This window comes from Eutrigla gurnardus, assembly GCF_963514095.1.
Source record: "Eutrigla gurnardus genome assembly, chromosome: 1".
In the NCBI taxonomy this organism is placed as follows: domain Eukaryota; kingdom Metazoa; phylum Chordata; class Actinopteri; order Perciformes; family Triglidae; genus Eutrigla; species Eutrigla gurnardus.
In genome coordinates this window covers 19,898,002-19,915,634 of record NC_139915.1, presented here as the reverse complement: position 1 = coordinate 19,915,634, position 17,633 = coordinate 19,898,002, and the positions used below count along the sequence as shown (strand labels likewise).

General features: G+C 44.7%; 1 protein-coding gene across 1 annotated transcript in view; it reads right to left on the bottom strand.

Annotated features, from left to right (window-relative positions):
- lrrk1 (leucine-rich repeat kinase 1) overlaps positions 1-17,633 on the bottom strand; it is a 196,799-nt gene that overhangs the window by 34,786 nt on the left and 144,380 nt on the right. Inside the window, exons 25-29 of the mRNA XM_084005722.1 lie at positions 17,135-17,414; positions 14,667-14,836; positions 14,072-14,269; positions 13,859-13,998; positions 12,434-12,571 (exon numbers count right to left, since the gene is read on the bottom strand). Of these exons, the coding sequence (XP_083861848.1) occupies positions 12,434-12,571; positions 13,859-13,998; positions 14,072-14,269; positions 14,667-14,836; positions 17,135-17,414 (926 nt within the window). The remainder of the gene's footprint in view (positions 1-12,433; positions 12,572-13,858; positions 13,999-14,071; positions 14,270-14,666; positions 14,837-17,134; positions 17,415-17,633) is intronic.

Genomic DNA, 17,633 nt, shown 5'->3' with positions numbered 1-17,633 from the left:
CAAGTACTGAAAGCTATGTGTGTTTTGATTTAAAATGAAACGTTTGCTGATTTTAGACTATTTTTAAGGAAAATGCTTGTGTTTAGATAACTATTAACCCTCTAGCTTCTTTGTTAAATTAAACAAAGTTTTTACTGAGATTCATGTTTATCTTCTACAATCTAAGTTATCTTTGTTTTGGTATTTTTTAGATAGGTTTTGTGTGTATGTAAAGGTGGTTACTTTGCAGCCACGGTAAAAGCTTCAGAGCCAACATGTGGATCATATTAGAGAGTAGGACAACATGAAGCAGAGAGGAAGTAGCCAGTCAAAACAATCGACCTGCTGACTCTAAATCTTCCGAAGTGACGAGTTCAATAAATACTGAGGCTCTGTGATTCCTAATACCTTCCGCTCAAAGCAGGAGAGCACAAATCAGACCACCAGAGTCCAGATCCCTTTCTGCTGCAGGACACCCCATGGTGTTCATATGTTGCAGTTAGTGGATCAAAGTCATTTCCAGAGGTGGGTAGTAACGCGCTACATTTACTCCGTTACATTTACTTGAGTAACTTTTTGGAAAAATTGTACTTCTATGAGTAGTTTCAAAGCAGCATACTTTTTACTTTTACTTAAGTAAATTTGTGAAGAAGGAGCGGTACTTTTACTCCGTTACATTGGGCTGATTCTGCTCGCTACTTTACTTTTTATCGATCCGTCTGCTGCATGGTCTGTTTTGTTTATGTGGGGACCAGAGCAATGATTTAAGGTCGGGACTTCCCAGAGGCTCTGTGACTATCACATGACTGCATCTCACCAATCAAATGTAGCCACTAGCGAGGTCTAACTCCGTTTCACCAATCAGGCAGAGCCTAAGCCATCACATGACCGCACACACATTCCCCGCGGCAAATAGGCGGAAAAGAGCGCAGAAACACAACGATGGAGACGGCATGCAATTCCGAAGAAGCCCAAGAGGAGGAGGCACAACACCCCTGGCCCCACATAAAAGAAATGTTCACACTCCAGGCAAAAAAAAAAACAGCTACATTATGCGTTGCCATTTGTGTCTCCCGAAACAAGTGGAGTTATTTATTTATTATTGTTTATTATAAACTGTTTCAGTTGTCTAAGGGAATTCTCCGTGCATTATTTGACATTATTTGACCTGATTAATAAAGGAGGTTACTCGGCAGTTACTCTGTACTTGAGTAGTTTTTTCACCCATTACTTTTTACTCTTACTCAAGTAACACAGGGTGACAATACTTTTTACTTTTACTTGAGTCATATTATTCTAAAGTAACAGTACTCTTACTTGAGTACAATTTTTGGCTACTCTACCCACCTCTGGTCATTTCACAAGTAGCCATTATTAATTCAATGTGTGTCCCAATGTTAGTAACGAGTATCTCTAACCGTTCATAGCATGTGGTGTTCCAAGTGATGAGAACAAACCACAGTTGAGTTTGTTTTGAGATAATCTTTAGTTTGGAAAGCAGACCAATCACTGATTGGATCTTTTTGGAGAAATGGACAAATATTTGGTGTTGAAACTGATCACTCTGGTGCCTGAAAATATGCTGCTCAGTTGTGCACAAAAGAGGATAGTTTTCTGCAACTCTTTGCCAGCCACATAGCAACTTTTCAAACAATGGAGCAAACAGCTGAAGGAATTTTCTGTGGCCATCCAACAGATAAAAACAGATGATGGCCCACTTTGATTCCAAAACGGATACTATTATGCATGCCCATACCTGCATGGAGACCAAAATGTCTACATTTGGTGACCATATGGTGCAAATAGAACAGCGTGTTGGGGCTATTGAAAATAACATGACTGATTTGTCCACGGGCTGCATGGTGGTGTAGTGGGTAGCACTGTCGCCTCACAGCAAGAGGGTCCCGGGTGTAAGCATGGGTTCTCTCTGGGTTCTCTGGCTTCCTCCCACAGTCCAAAGACATGCAGGATGGGGATAGGTTAATTGATGACTCTAAATTGCCCGTAGGTGTGAATGTGAGTGTGAATGGTTGTCTGTCTCTACATGTTGGCCCGGTGATGGACTGGCGACCTGCCTTCGCCCAATGACAGCTGGGATCAGCACCAGCCCAATCCCCCCTCCCCCCCCCCCCATGCGACCCTGAATACAGGATAAGCGGTAGACGATGGATGATTTGTCTACAACTGTGACTGATTTGTCCAACAGCTTGAAAAAAACCTAAAATCTTACCTAATTGAGAAGTCGACGATCTGGAGAAATGGAGCAGATCCTGTAACCTACACTTCCTCAGAGTACCTGAAGATGCTGAGGGACGTGACATGCTTGGGTTCATAGGCTCTAAAGATGGAGAGGGCATATCGCATTCCAACTTTTTGAAGGATTTAGTCATCTAGCTCCCGCCTATTCTGGTCCAACTGCGGCAATTTCAGGATAATTCCAGGATAACGTGATTATTCTCTGACTTGCCCGTGAGAAGAAAGAGCTTTGCTTCAACAGGGGCAGAATCCTTGTGTATCCTGGCTACAGTGCTGATCTGACCAAGAGACGTCGTGCTTTCGACCTGGTCAAAAGGTGACTTTAGCTGAAGTATTCCATTCGTTATCCATGCACACTGTGTGTCGGTTGATGGCAAGAAACAAAGATTTACTGACTACAAAGCCGCTGAAACTGCCTTCATGTGACATAATGAGTCCATGAACTCCTCTATTCACTCTACTTAGAAGTTTCGATAGTCACCCGCAAACTTTATACAGTGTTGTGTTTTCTGTGGAGTTGTCATTTGTGTAGTTTGTTATTTTTTTATTTACATGTTTCAATCAAATGTGTACGTTAATCCAGAGCTAAAAAATGCTGCAAGTAACACTCATTTGGAACCGTTTGAGGTTCAGCAGGCCAATAGTGTAGTCCCTCTTTAAGAGAGGGGTGTGCTGTGACCGGTGTTTACCCTGTGAAAAGGAAGCACAAGATTAGATTACTTTGTACTTACTTTCAACCCCGGTATGCAGTCACTTGGTTTATTACCTGCTTCCCTTTTAGAGAAACAAATTAAACAAACAAAAGTGGAATACTGAGTAATATCCCTTGTACACTGGGTTGCCCTTTCCGTGGGGAGAAAACGGAACAGTAATAAACCAATGGTTTGAGCGCGTCAAGTCAAGAGCCAAGTCTGCCACCGCCCTATCAGTGTTGACCAGTGTAGGAGCACCAAAGGAAGAGGAATAGGCCAAATAGACCCCTCTGTGTAACAGCGCCTTGGTCAGGGCGGGAAAAAGAAGATGGATTTGGCAGAATTAGTGGCCTTGAAATGAAAGCGCCCAACAGCACAAACCCTCTTCAGCAAGAGAGCCAAGAAGCTGTCCCTCACTATAGATCTCCTAGAAAAAAGGGCGCTTATTGATGAGATCAGAACACTTGGTGTGGACTTTGGAAAGGTGCACGAAATTGGTCTTGAATATATTGATGCTCTGGGATAAGTGGAAAATGAGGAAGAAAGGGCAGAAGAAGAAGCGGCTCATGCAGAGGAGAAAACGGCATTGCCACATATACTGAAATGCTCCAGCTCGCTAAGGAGACGTTATGGACCAAATTCGCCTATGTCGCTGTAACGCTTGCCCCTGGGTGTTGTTGGGACTTTGAAATTGTGTTGTTTCTTGAAATTTTGAGCGTATTCTAGTCCTGCTCAATGTGTTAAGTGTCCTGAGATGACTTCTGTTGTGTTTTGACACTATAAATAAAATTTAATTTAATTGAATAAAACTGTATGCCGATGGCGCAGAGGAGAAATGTACTGAGGTTAAGAACACTGATGTGAAGGAGTTGCCGGAGGAAGACTGTCAAGTCCTGAGACAGAGAGCCTGGGGGAGAGGATCAACATGCTTGAATGGGAAGGTCTTTTCTCTGGAGCAAAGACAACAGTACAAGCAGCAGCTCTACAAGCTGGGAAGCAGACTGCATGACTGGTTGGGGCAAATGTTGAAGTGGACAGAAGAGCTCGATGGGGGAGAAGAGGTTGAAGATACAGGCGCTGATGGAGAGCACAGCGAGTCCGGTGAGGGGCCCCAATTCCCCAGAGCGCCTGCTTCCCATATGCACCACCACAAAGCATCCCTGGCATGCATCCCGGGGCGTACGGCTTCAGGCCACAGATCAGTCTTGAAAGAACACGCCTGCCCACGTTCTCAGGAGATATGACCGACTACTATCGGTGGAAGGCTGAGTAGGAAGAGCTGGAACAACTGGGAAACCCACAGAGGACGGCTGGTGTTACAAGGTTTCACCTTCTAGCAAGTCTCAGCGACAGGGTGAAAAAAGACATGGTTCTGTGCAGCTGCGCATCGGCGGATGAAATGTTCAGGCGCCTCGACAACTGCTTTGTGAACAAGGCGAAAATCATCCTGAGGATATCTGAGGAGGTTCAGGCACTACCCTCCGTGAAGGGAAACAACCCCAGGAAAACAATTGAGCTGATCCAGGCCATGAAGCGGGCCCTTAGCTACCTTGTGATCCTGGGAGAAGAGGATGTTATAAAGAACCATTCGGTAGCGCAGTCCCTTGAAAGCAAGCTCCCAAGCTCTCTGAAGGAGAAATGGATTGCACACAAGTCTAAGGCTGTGAATGGTTTTGCTCCACTTAACCACTTCAACTGCTTACTGCGCTTTCTGAAGAAGCAAGAGGCAATCCTGGAGGAGCTGGATCTGCTGGAGGCAAGCCCTGGAGAGGGGAACTCCTCAGTGAAAGGCCCGGCAGACAAGCCGTAAAGAGGAGTTAAGAAAGCATTCTCCAAAGCCACCTCAGGCCAAAGAGGGTCTCAGTCGAAGCCACGCTCGGGCTCATGCACTGGCTGTTTGCCTGCAAAGCCTTCAGGGAGATGGATCTCCAGAGGAGAAAGGCCCATCTAAAGACCCATGGTATATGCATCGGTGCCTGTGCTTTCACCTAAAGGATGGCCGTTGCAACCCAAAGTTCCTCTGCAGTGAAATGGACTGCCGCAAAGAAGAGTCTCTCCACTATCTGCTCTGCCCTAAGTCCATCGCTCAAGAGAAATACGCTGGCAGTGAGGAGCAACGTACCAAAAGGGTGAGAAAAAAGGCCTCCGGCTGACCAGCCAGCAAGAAGAGCTCCTGGCGAAAGTCACTCCGGAACTGAGAGCAGAATTCAGGAAGGCATTTTCCAAAAAAGCCTCAACCACGATCTGCACTGCTGGAGGTGGACTGAAAGAGTACCCAGGGGTAATGATGGTAACTAACTCAGGCCAGCTGATCGGCACTCTTGACCTTGCCTCTGACACCAACTATATAACAAACAACGCTGCCCAGCGCCTTGGACTGATTGGTGAGAGCATCAAGTTAGTTGTCCACGGAATAGCAGGGATGAGAACGACGGCCACAACTAAGAGGTTCTCCCTGCAACTAAGAGTGAAGACCACCAAGGGGATGGTAACAGAAAACAAACCGCTTTGCTACGGCCTGGAGAGTATCGCAAAGATAAGTCAGCCTTTCACTCTGCAGAAACTGCAAAAGATCTTTCCTGACGTCGCTGCAGAACAGCTGGTCCGTCCTGAGAACATCGATCTTCTGATCAGCAACAGGGAAGGTCGCCTAGTTCCACAGCCGTTCAAGATGGGGGGAGACCTAGTCCTCTGGGACGGCCCACTGGGCAAAACTGTTGGCGGTACTCACCCTGATCTCTTCGAGGTGGTTGACCTAACGCTGCACCAGTCCAAAACTCACTTTGCAAGGTCCATGAGAACATCCTCAAGGGTGTACAAGGAGGTCCTTTTGGACACCCTGAGTGAGGAGGACCCAACGAGGATGGAAGGAGTGACCCTCAGCAGCACCACTACCACGAGTGGTTCAAGTGGGATAATATTGGAGCAGCGCGTGACCCAAATGTGGGAGCTGCAAGTGCAGCAAATGTCCCCCGGGAGGCAAAGAGATGACCCTTGGAGAAGAAAGGGACTTAGAGAAGATAAAGGACTGCCTCTCTTATGTGCTAGCGGACAAGCACAGCGCATCGCACACTGGGATGCGGCCTACCCATGGAAGGCCAACCCAGTGATTCTGCCAGATAACCGTCGAGAAGTGGAAGAAACCTTCTGGAACACAATGGCTCGGCTGGCAAGAGAACCTGAATGGAAAGTGGCAAATGGAGAGCAGATCCACGAGATGGTATCAAGAGGAGCAGCCATCAAGCTCACGAAGGAAGAGATTGAGGGCTGGAACGGGCCAATCTGGTACATCAGCCATCTGGTCGCCCTGAATCCTCATTCTAGCTCAACGCCAGTGAGGATAGTCTGGAACAGTAGCCAGGAGTTTAAAGGGATAAGCCTGAACAACCTCCTGCACAAAGATGTCCTGATGTCCTCAACGCAATCCGAGGTGTCCACCTGAGATGCAGAAGCAGATTGTACGCTACTCTTGGCGATGTTGAGAAAATGTATAATTCAGTGTGGCTGAAGGACAAGGAGGTACACCTCCATCGATTCCTCTGGAGGGATGATCCCAAAGATGAAATCGGTGTGGTTGCCGTCGTCAGGGTCAACATCGGCGACAAGCCTGCCGGATGCATTGCTCAGATTGCCATGACAGAGACGGCAAACCTGCCCCAGTTCGCATCCATGGTTGCAGAACACCGGATTTTGACAGAGGACTGCTACATGGACGACATATTGACGTCACATAATGACCTCCAAACCCTGATTAAGATGACCAAAGGAGTGGAAGAGATCCTAAAAGCAGGCGTGTCAATGGAGCCCAAGACCCTGATACTCCCCACCAGATGCGGGATGAAGAGAATTAAGCATTGGGAGTGGGATACATCCCGAATCTGACAAACTCCGTGTGCTGACGTCGGTGAACTTTTCAGAGGCGAGGGAAGATGAGAACCGGGCTGGATTTACGGGAGGATAAGATCAGAGACAGCAACCCAACCCTCTCACCCGGCGCATGCTGTTGAGTCAGGTCGCAGGATTCTATGACCCAATAGGCCTGGCCTCGCCTGCCAAGCAACGAGGAGTGATGCTCATAAGAGAGTCATTTTAGGAAGCTGGAAGAGACCGTCCCTCCAAGGGCACCTGGGATGATCCTCTTTCACCACGTCTTAGAGAGGCTGCAATAAAACTCTTTGAGCAGTATGTGAGGCTTGGCCAAGTCAGATTTTGATTGGAGCCTCACACCCCATGGAGCCATAGGGTGCCCGATGAGGATCACGTTTTCCGATGGCAGCGAAGCTTCCTTCTGAGCCATTCTTTAGCTTCGGTGGGAGACGGAACAAGATGGAGTCGTAATGAAGCTGGTCGAATCAAAGGCCAAGCTCACCCCTCTAGACCACAAAGGTGATGTCATAAAAGCAGAGCTGTGCGGGGCTGTCTTTGCAACCCGCCTGAAGATATACTTCGAGAAGCACTGCTACATCAAGGTCGATCAGTGGACCCATTTGAAAACCGCCAGAGAGATCATCTCCTCTGTCACTGAAGAGATTGGGGGACTTCGGAGGAAGGCGTTCTCGGCCCTGGTCACAGCAGGAGCCCAGCCCAGGAAATGGTCACTGGTTCGCTGGCACTGGTTGTGCGGGACCATCTTCAGGATGAGACGAGCAGTGGAAATCTGGCTGGGTGGCAGGCCCCATTCAGTCAAAGTGGGAGGCAAGACCATGCCTGTCTGTGGAAGAAAGAGTAACAGCTTTCAAAGATCTAGCTCTCGCAGCTCATGGCGGTGTCGATGACCAATTGACACTAGGCTTCCTCCAAGCGTACTCCCGCTTTGTTGCTCTGAGGGGGCATCCAAGGAAACTATGGTCCGATAGAGGCACCGACTTTGTTGGCGCCAAGCCGGCTCTGCGTGAGCTGCATAAACATCTGGCTTGCCTGCAGGCTGCGTCCATGGAAGATGTAGCCGCCAAGAACGGTACCGAGTGGAAGTGGGAGTTTCACCCTGCAGATGCACCCTACAGGAATGGAGCTGCGGAGGCTGCTGTAAAACTTTTGAAGAGGGCGCTCACAAGCCTTGGAGGAGCTACAGGGTCTCTCACGTGGGGAGAACTCCAGACTCTGTTCTATCAGGCAGCCAACCTGACAAACAAACGCCCAATCGATGCCAGAGCTCAAGAACAGGAAGACTCGGTCGAGTATCTAACACCCAACTCCCTAATACTGGGTCGAGCATCGCTTGGAGACACCGGTGGGCTTGACCTAGAGACCCATCCCTGGCGTCGACTAAGGGCTATTCAAATCGGAGTGGACTGGTTCTGGGCAAAGTGGAGGGTACTAGCTGGCCCAAATCTGTTCAGACAGAGAGGAACATCAAAGTCGGGGACCTCGTCTGGATTGCTGACCCAAACGCTTTGAGAGATCAGTTTCGTCTTGACAGTCTACCCAGACAGTAAAGTGATTGTCAGGGATGTCGACATCGCAACTTGTGGCATTGCACGGCTGACAATGAATGGGAAGCGTGGAAATAACGCTGCCTGTGGACACTTGCCCCGGCCTCCATTAGAGACCGGCCGTTATTTACCTCCGCCGACAGCGAGACCGGCCAATGTTAGAGACCAGTCGGTAATAGAATACAGGCCACTATTAGAGGATTTACGGTAAGCATCAATTAAAGGGATAGTTCAGAATGTTAGACATAAGACCTATTTTCCAAGTGAGCCGGTGTGTTCGAGCCGGTGTGTTCGAGACGTCTGGAGACGTTTTCAAGAAATTTCATTCAGTTCTTCTAGTTGCCGAGTTCGCTTATGCTATAGCTAGCGCGAGTCAATGGTTCTTAGCTAGACAAGCATTAAAAACAGTCTTGCCCACTCCAAAAGCAAATATCATGAAATCTTATTTGGCAAACGTCAAAGCATAAAATCTAAATCTTCAGATTAATTTAATTTTTTTTATGATGATTAATTTATCATTAACTGTCATGATGGAACACCTCTTTCTAAAGCTGTACAAACTAAACACCTGGGAGTATGGCTCGACTCAGAACTTGGGAGTATGGCTCGACTAATTATCAAATTAGTCAAGTTGTTAAGAAACTGAATTATTCCAATGGGACTCTATACAGATCCAGACACTGTTTTCTCTTTCTGTCAGAAAGAAATTACCATCACAACTTATTTTACCAATATTTGATTATGCTGATGTTATTTATCAGTGTGCTTCAAAAACTACTCTACTTCCTCTCAATACTGTTTACAATAGATTAGCTCGCTTTGTTCTGGGATGCTCTTTTTCAACTCATCTTTGCACAATGTATGAATCTTTAAATTGGCCTTCATCAAGAGGACACCAAGATTGGCTGCAATTTATCCTTAAATGTATTCATTTCAACTACCCTCTCTATTTATATCAGCTGATGATACCTTTCTCCTACCAACTAAGAAACTCCTCACAATATTTTGTTTTCTGTTCCTACAGTCTCCAAGTGTATAGCTAAGAAAGCATTTCTGTCAACATTAGATCTATTTCATCTCTATACCTGTGCAAAAATGTGCTTTCATCGTACTATAGGAACAGCTGTACATGTATTTAATCACATATTGTGATAAAATGTCTCAATTTTGTGAATCACCGATACTATCACTTCCCCATTGATTTTTCTTCTTAGAAATCGTATGCAAGATTAATGTTAAGCTCACATTATATAAGTGTGTGCATTTGTATTGTTTGTGTGTTGTTTGTGTGTGATGTTTCTTTTTTATTGTTTTTTGTGTTGTTGTTTTTTTGTTATTAAGAAATGTGTTCTTAATATGTTGTTATTGTACTTTATGTTGTTAAGTACCCCCTTGAAAACGAGATGGGTTAATCTCAAGGGATATTCCTAATAAAGACATAAAAAAATATGCAGACAAAACATTTATTGTAGATTATATCTTGTGTGCCAAGTTGATATGACGTCATGATGGTGACAACAGAAGAAAAGACACCAAGCGTCCAAAATGGCAAGGAAGCATGAAGGTATTGAGTAATTATATCGTATTGTAAAATGTATTTCCAATATTAATAGTTTATATAATAAAAGTTTGATACTTGGCATCTGTGTATCACTACAATAATGCCACATAAAATAATGATACTATGATGTAGGCCAACCTGTATACGTACACTGCTTGGAAAAAATGAAGGGAGATCAATGTGTCCATTTAGGAAATAGAACTTTAAATTGATTTCAGCTGCTTTGGTGCACATGAAAGAGACAACAGGAGCAATGAAGGCAACAGCCTCCAACAAAGAGGCCACAGACAGCTGCTCTCTCCTTCTCCTTCGTGACTGGTTCTTCTCTGGTACTGGTTCTGCTAGTCTCCTTGTTACTACTTGGAGCATGAGGTGCTCCATGCTCCACTGGAACTCCCCAGAGAACACCAGGATTGGTGATGAGAGCAGGTTCACACTGAGCACATGTGAAAGACATGAAAGAGTCTGCCTGTAACATCACAGAGCAGGACCGATTTGGTGGTGGGTCAGTGAACGTCTTGGGAGGTTTATCCTTGGAGGGTCACACAGACCTCCATGTCATAGTCAAGGGTACCCTGACTGCTGTTAGGTCCCAGGAGAAAATGATTGTCAGACGGTATACTGGTGCAGTGGGCCCTGATCCAGGTCTGAAAGGAGATACCCCAGGGGTCCGTTTCACAAAGCAGGTTTAGTGAAAACCTTGAGTTAGTTAACCCTGAGATGAGGGAAACTCTGGTTTTTCGGTTTCACAAAGCCAGTTCAGCATAAATCTGAGTCAGTTACCCGGGTAACATACTCCGTGAACCTAACCTACTCGCTAGCAGGTTTGCTTCAACAAACCGTGAGTTTCTCCCTACATGTCTCCGCCTTTTTCCGGAATCTGAACTAACTCTGAAAAAAATGTGCCGTCCTTTCATCGTCAACCTAATCGATATGGAAATAAAAGTGATTCTAGCAGCTTTGCGTTGGGAGACAATTTTGATTACTTTTCCTTCCAATCACATTAGATATTATCTAAACAATATTCTCCGACATTTTCAACATTTCATATCGCGGACATAATCCGCAACCAGATTCTTTGCGGAGGTAGTGTTTTTGCGAACGGGAGATTTATGAAATGTTTAAGTACATTTCTGTGTTGAAATATCTGCTTATATTTACTGTTTAATATGTGAAATATGATTAAAATCATATGACTTAGTCAACGTATTTGCGCAATATTCTTATGCTTAATTTTCAACTGACGCCACTTTCTTTCTGTGCCTGTGGGGATTACACCCAATGAAAATGATAATTCATTCAATGCGCTACTTTGTGAACTACGGGAGTTGAACCCCTGTCGCCTGCACCGTGGGCGGCGTTGCTAAGCATTACACCACAGTGTCGCTGTGCAAGTCTGAAAATAAAGACTTATTACCTTTAGATCAATAGACTGTTTCATTCAGTTATACACATTAGATCGGGCAGTAATTGTCTGCCACGCTAACTATCGCTACTTTGCTGCAGTTACGTTGCTCCGCTTTCTCAGGATGAGCTCGTTTTCTACATAAACACTCCAGGCACGCGCGTAACTCAGAGTTTACATACTCAGAGTTGACTGAACTAATTCCAAACCGCTGTTCTGAAACTGAAAACTCAGAGTTGCCCATCTCAGAGTTGGTCAACTCAGAGTTCAGGGTTAGGTTCAGAGTTTGTTGAACCTGCTTTGTGAAACGGGCCCCAGGACTCCATCCTCTAACTCATCAGGATCAGCCCAGACGTTGTTGGGTCCATACAGGCAAGCGGGGTCCAAACGCACTACTGAGTCACATGATAAGTTGTTGTGATAAAAGTTGGATGAGCCTGTGATTTCTATTTTTTACTTTGAACTGTTTTTACGTAATTTTGTTCTCAACAAATTATACAACTACAATATTCAAAATCAGTAAAGAATTTGACTTGAGTAATGTTCAACAAGATCTGATGTGTGATTTGATTGATCCCTTAATTGTTTTGAGCAGTGTATCGTGATTGTAAACAAACAGATCTCAGTGTTGTTGTTAGTTGTCATGGTGACACATCTGACAATGTGGTTTCCTACTGTGTGATCAGGGTGTGTGGATGAAGCATTACGTTGTTAAATTTGACTAATTTATTCTGTCTCTCTAAGACTTGTAACGTTTCTACTCCACTGATAATGGTTACCTCAGTGAGTCCAACACTTAAGCTATAAGTTGGTTTGTGTATGGATACGGCCCACTACAATAGATTGATAAATAAATACAAATATTAAACCTAATATTATGCGATGGCAACGGTACACATACATACAGTATATTTGAATAGGGATGTCCTTTCTACTCCCGTGTCATTTCTATGCTTTGATGAAATTTCCTATTAGAAGTATAACTGTATTTATGATGTACTATATCTTTATAATGTGGACATATGTCCAACTCATCTCCAACAGACATCATCAACCTCACTATTCTCTTCCAATCCCTTCTATGCAGGTTAAGTAGAGGGTTCAGTACCTTCTCGTCATACACAATGCCTGGTCGGATCTCAGGAGCCTGGTACCCTGGTGTCCCCTCTACGCCCAGCGCCCCCTCATGGAAGGTTTGCCGAGAAATGCCATAGTCAGACAGTTTAATGTTTACTGGATCCTGCAGCTGCAAGACAGAGGAACACAAGTGAATGAACCGGTTGAATGAAAGAAAGAGTCAATCTATCTGTTTCGTGAGAAAATATATCATTCAAGATTCCATTGACAGTTTTTTGAATGCCTACTGCCACCACTCAGAGGTCTGATATGTCATTTCAGAGATACATTAGAATAGGGTTGGGCATTGTTGTTAATTATTAATACTAATTAGGGTTGTCAAAAAAATTGATACTAAAAATGAGTATCGGATTAAATACTAAATTGCAAAAGTAATGATACTTTTACCGTCAACAGTCCCGTCTCTGCGCTTTGATGCGTAACTTCCTAGAGCACTGCATACAGAGGCCCTGTTCAGACTGTACCTTTCCATTGACGGACCGGTGCCGGACAAGGGAAGGCGTGTCTGGCGCATGGAGGCGATGCCTTTGCGAACCCAGCCAGCAGCCATTGAAATCGCTTCCTGCTAGCCGGCTAATTCAGGCTACTTCCAGCTACTTACTTATAGTGCAAAATGGATCCAGTTATAGCCAGAAGAGCACTGCTACGTGTTTTAGTAATTCAGTCCCTATATATATACACAGGAATCATAAAGAATCGGCCTGTTCCCAACCGCAATGATTAATCTTTCCTCAATGTTTTGTTTACGTTGGCTTTTTACGTGTGCTTTCCCCGGCCGTACCAAAACTCAGATTTTATTGGCCAGCGTCAGAGTAGTTTATTTGCATATATTTGCATGACGTGATCTGATTGGCTGATGGATCTGTCGGCCCCTGAAAAGTTGAACTTTTCTCAACATTTTTTTTTACAGTGCCGTCGCTCTCTAGCAGCTGAACACATGACCACCAGTTTAAGTTGAAAATGAACAAAGCAAAAGTGCCGTTTGGAAGTATTTAGCATACGAGGCTAACAACCAGGGAAAGGCTAGGGATGTAAAAAAGCCCATATACTAACAAAGCTAAAGTGGTGGTGATGAAGTCGAGTAGTACAACCAAGTTGGTGAAGCGTCCTAAAGACCGACACCCCAGTCTTTATGGGGGACTTACAGTCAGTAAAGCTCCGTTTCAACAACATTGAAGTTTTAACGATTAAGTCTGTAAGGTTATCGTTACGCTAGCGGCTAACTGCTAATGAAAAAACAGTAATGTAATAACGAAGCTAGGCAGCTAATGCTATCAGTCCTGAGACCTTAATTTAACAGGATAACACAATAACGTGCGTCTGCAGCACTGATTAAAAAAAAAAAAAAAATGAAATCAAAAACGTTTTGCTTTCTTCTGATGATTCTTATACAGACCTTCAGAGACCACACCAGGATGTTGTCAGATTTGAGGTCGCAGAAGATGATGCTCTTCCTGTGAAGGTACGTTAGTCCTGCTGCAATCTGATAGGCTACTTTGAAAGTTAGCATGTGGCCAAGGGGCATGTACCTGGAGCCTGCAACAAGAGAACAGACTTTAAGAGCATCTTCAAGTGGTACATGACACCATGGAGATCTCTCTCTGCTTGCCTTTGTGCTTGTCCTCCAGCACAGTGTTGAGGCTGCCCAGCGGGGCTAACTGCAGGGCAAAGCACAGTGGGTGGATGCTGATGCCCACCAGAGACACGATGCAGGGATGCTGGAGAGAGTGCAGCATACTGGCCTCTTGGCGAAATTCAGAGAAGCTCCGGTAGGCGTCTGCGGACTGCAGGTGTTTCACCATGGTGTCTGAGGCAAGAAAGAACGGACTGAGAGGGAGCAACACCGTTGTCAAAGAGAAAACGTTCAGGTTTTCATGAACCTTGTCATACTGTACATTCCAACACCGATAGAGAGACCCTAACCCTAAAAAATAGTTTAAAGCAGTCAACGTTGGGAGACAAGTCATTTTGAGGTGAATACGCAAATTCCCCCCAGGCGACGTGAAGGACGCGACGGGATTGAGGTGAATATACAACATTCGTGTGAAAGCGACATTGATTATCGGTAACATTCAGGTAGAAGCTGCTCACTTTTAGTCAGTGTTAACTTTCTTTTGTTAAAGTGACAGACGTCACCAATCGCACATCATATCAGCGGTCATGTGAACCATGTCATTACAAGTCAGAGGAACACGACCTTGTACCTGTGTCACTGCTGATGGTCTGCTGCCGACATTTCTTGAAATGGAAGCGCTTGATGGCCACCTGCTGGTCGCGGTAACGAGCTTGGTAGATGATAGTCCCACTACCACCCTGACCCAGGATGTTACTCTCTTTCTCAGAGTACTCCAGCTGGGATCTCTCCAAAAAGAGCCTAACACACACACACACACACACACACACACACACACACACAGATGCATACACGCACACACACGGATGCACACACACACACATGCACACACATACACACACACAGACAGATATCATGGATCAACACACTCCAGGTTAGATTTACAGTTGAACTAATATTAAATGTTTCCATTCTATTTTAAAGCTATCCTGACTGCCCACCCATATGTGTGTGTATATAAACTATATTGCCAAAAGTATTCGCTCACCTGCCTTGACTCGCATATGAATTTAAGTGACATCCCATTCCTAATCCATAGGGTTTAATATAACGTCGGTGCACCTTTGCAGCTATAATAGCTTCAACTCTTCTGGGAAGGCTTTCCACAAGGTTTAGGTTGTTTATGGGACTTTTTGAGCATTCTTCCAGAAGCGTATTTGTGAGGTCACACACTGATGTTGGACGGGAAGGCCTGACTCTCAGTCTCCACTCTAATTCATCCCAAAGGTCTTCTATCGGGTTTAGGTCAGGACTCTGTGCAGGCCAGTCAAGTTCATCCACACCATGTCTTTATGGACCTTGCTTTGTGCACTGGTGCACAGTCATGTTGGAACAGGAAGGGGCCATCCCCAAACTGTTCCCACAAAGTTGGGAGCATGGAATTGTCCAACATCTCTTGGTATGCTGAAGCATTCAGAGTTCCTTTCACTGGAACTAAGGGGCCAAGCCCAGCTCCTGAAAAACAACCCCACACCATAATCCCCTCTCCACCAAACTTTACACGTGGCAGAATGCAGTCAGACAAGTATCATTGTCCTGGCAACCACCAAACCCAGACTCATCCATCAGATTGCCGGATAGAAGCGTGATTCGTCACTCCAGAGAACGCATCTCCACTGCTCTACAGTCCAGTGGTGGTGTGCTTTACACCACTGCATCCAACACTTTGCATTGCACTTGCTAATGTATGGCTTGGATGCAACTGATCGCCATGGAAACCCATTCCATGAAGCTCTCTACACTGTTCTTGAGCTAATCTGAAGGCCACATGAAGTTTGGAGGTCTGTAGTGATTGATTCTGCAGAAAGTTGGTAACCTCTGTGCACTATGTGCCTCAGCATCCGCTGACCTTGCTCCGTCATTTTATGTGGCCTACCATTTCTTGGCTGAGTTGCTGTTCCCAATCTCTTCCACTTTGTTATAATCCCACTGACAGTTGACTGTGGAATATTTAGAAGTACATTTCACGACTGGACTTGTTGCACAGGTGGCATCCTATCACAATACCACACTGGAATTCACTGAGCTCCTGAGAGTGACCCATTCTTTCACAAATGTTTGTAGAAACAGTCTGCATGCCTAGGTGTTTGCTTTTATACACCTGTGGCCATGGAAGTGATTGGAACACCTGATTTATATTATTTGGATGTGAACACTTTTGGCAATTTAGCTAGTGTATGTGTATGTGTGTGACACTGATGACTAAATGTACATTTATTGATAACCCTCACGGATTGTTGACATGAACATCATTACATTTACATTTACATTTAGGTCATTTAGCAGACGCTTTTGTCCAAAGCGACTTACAATAAGTACATTTGTCAAAAGAAGGAAACAAAGAAACCACAACGTATCATTGCTGATAAAGTAAGAGCTAAAAATAGAACAAGTGTTAGGTCCTCATCTGAGTAAACTAGTACTTCAAGAGCAACAGTGCTACGATCAGAGTGCTATATAGTTAAGGGTTTTTTTTTGGGGGGGGGGGGGGGGGGGGGGGGGGGTCATGCCTGCCATTAAAGCAAAATCCTATAAGATATTCAAGTTTTTCCTCCCTTTTATAAAATAAACTCTGATGTACACTATGTAATATTATTATTATTATTATTATTATTATTATTAATAACAACAACAACAATTATTAGTATTATTATTTGTATTATTATTTGTATTAATAATAATAATAATAATAATAATAATAATAATAATAATAATAATAATAATAATAATAATAATGGCAGCACAGTAGTGTCGGGTCACCTCTCTCCAGGTTTTCTAATGACTCTAAATTGCTACATTGCTGTACTAGTACTATGACTATTACTACTATTATTACTACTACTACTACTACTACTACTACTAACAACAACAACTCTATATACAAATATATTTGTTTAATCTATGAAGGGTTCACAGGCTAGCAGTGTGTATCTGACACAGACTGGACAAGGCCGGCACTGATCCAGGTCAACACCAGCACTGTTTGCAGTATCTCTGCGTGTAGAAACGTGTGTGGCCTGTAAAATGGTGAGAGGCTACCGTGCAGGGAAGTCAGTCATGAAGAGTTCTGGGACCAGCTCTTGGAGCGAGACTGGCTGGTCCGGGTGCTGAGGACAAACGATGTACTCCTTGTCCACTGCAGCCAGCACACAGTCCTCCATGTTAAAGTAATGGCCTGCGTCTGCTACAGTTGCTTCTCTCCCTCCGACCAGGCTGGCTACGAGCTCGGCTCGCTTCTGTTGTCCCAGGGAGACGCAGAGGGGACAGGGAGCGTACTGCTCTATCAGGAGACTCCCATCACTCTCACTGGCTGTCAGAGCTAGAGGGGGGCACAGACACAGTACATGCACACGAGCTGAACATGGGACAGTCAGACCCAGGCTCACTATATAGAGTTCAGAGTTGGGTGTATAGTGAGAATTATAGTGAGAATTATTATCCCTTATATAGTGACTCAAAGTATCCCACAATTCATCTGGAAAAGTAGTGTACAATGGTCACTAACTGAGCAATATATACCATGATGCATTGCACTGAA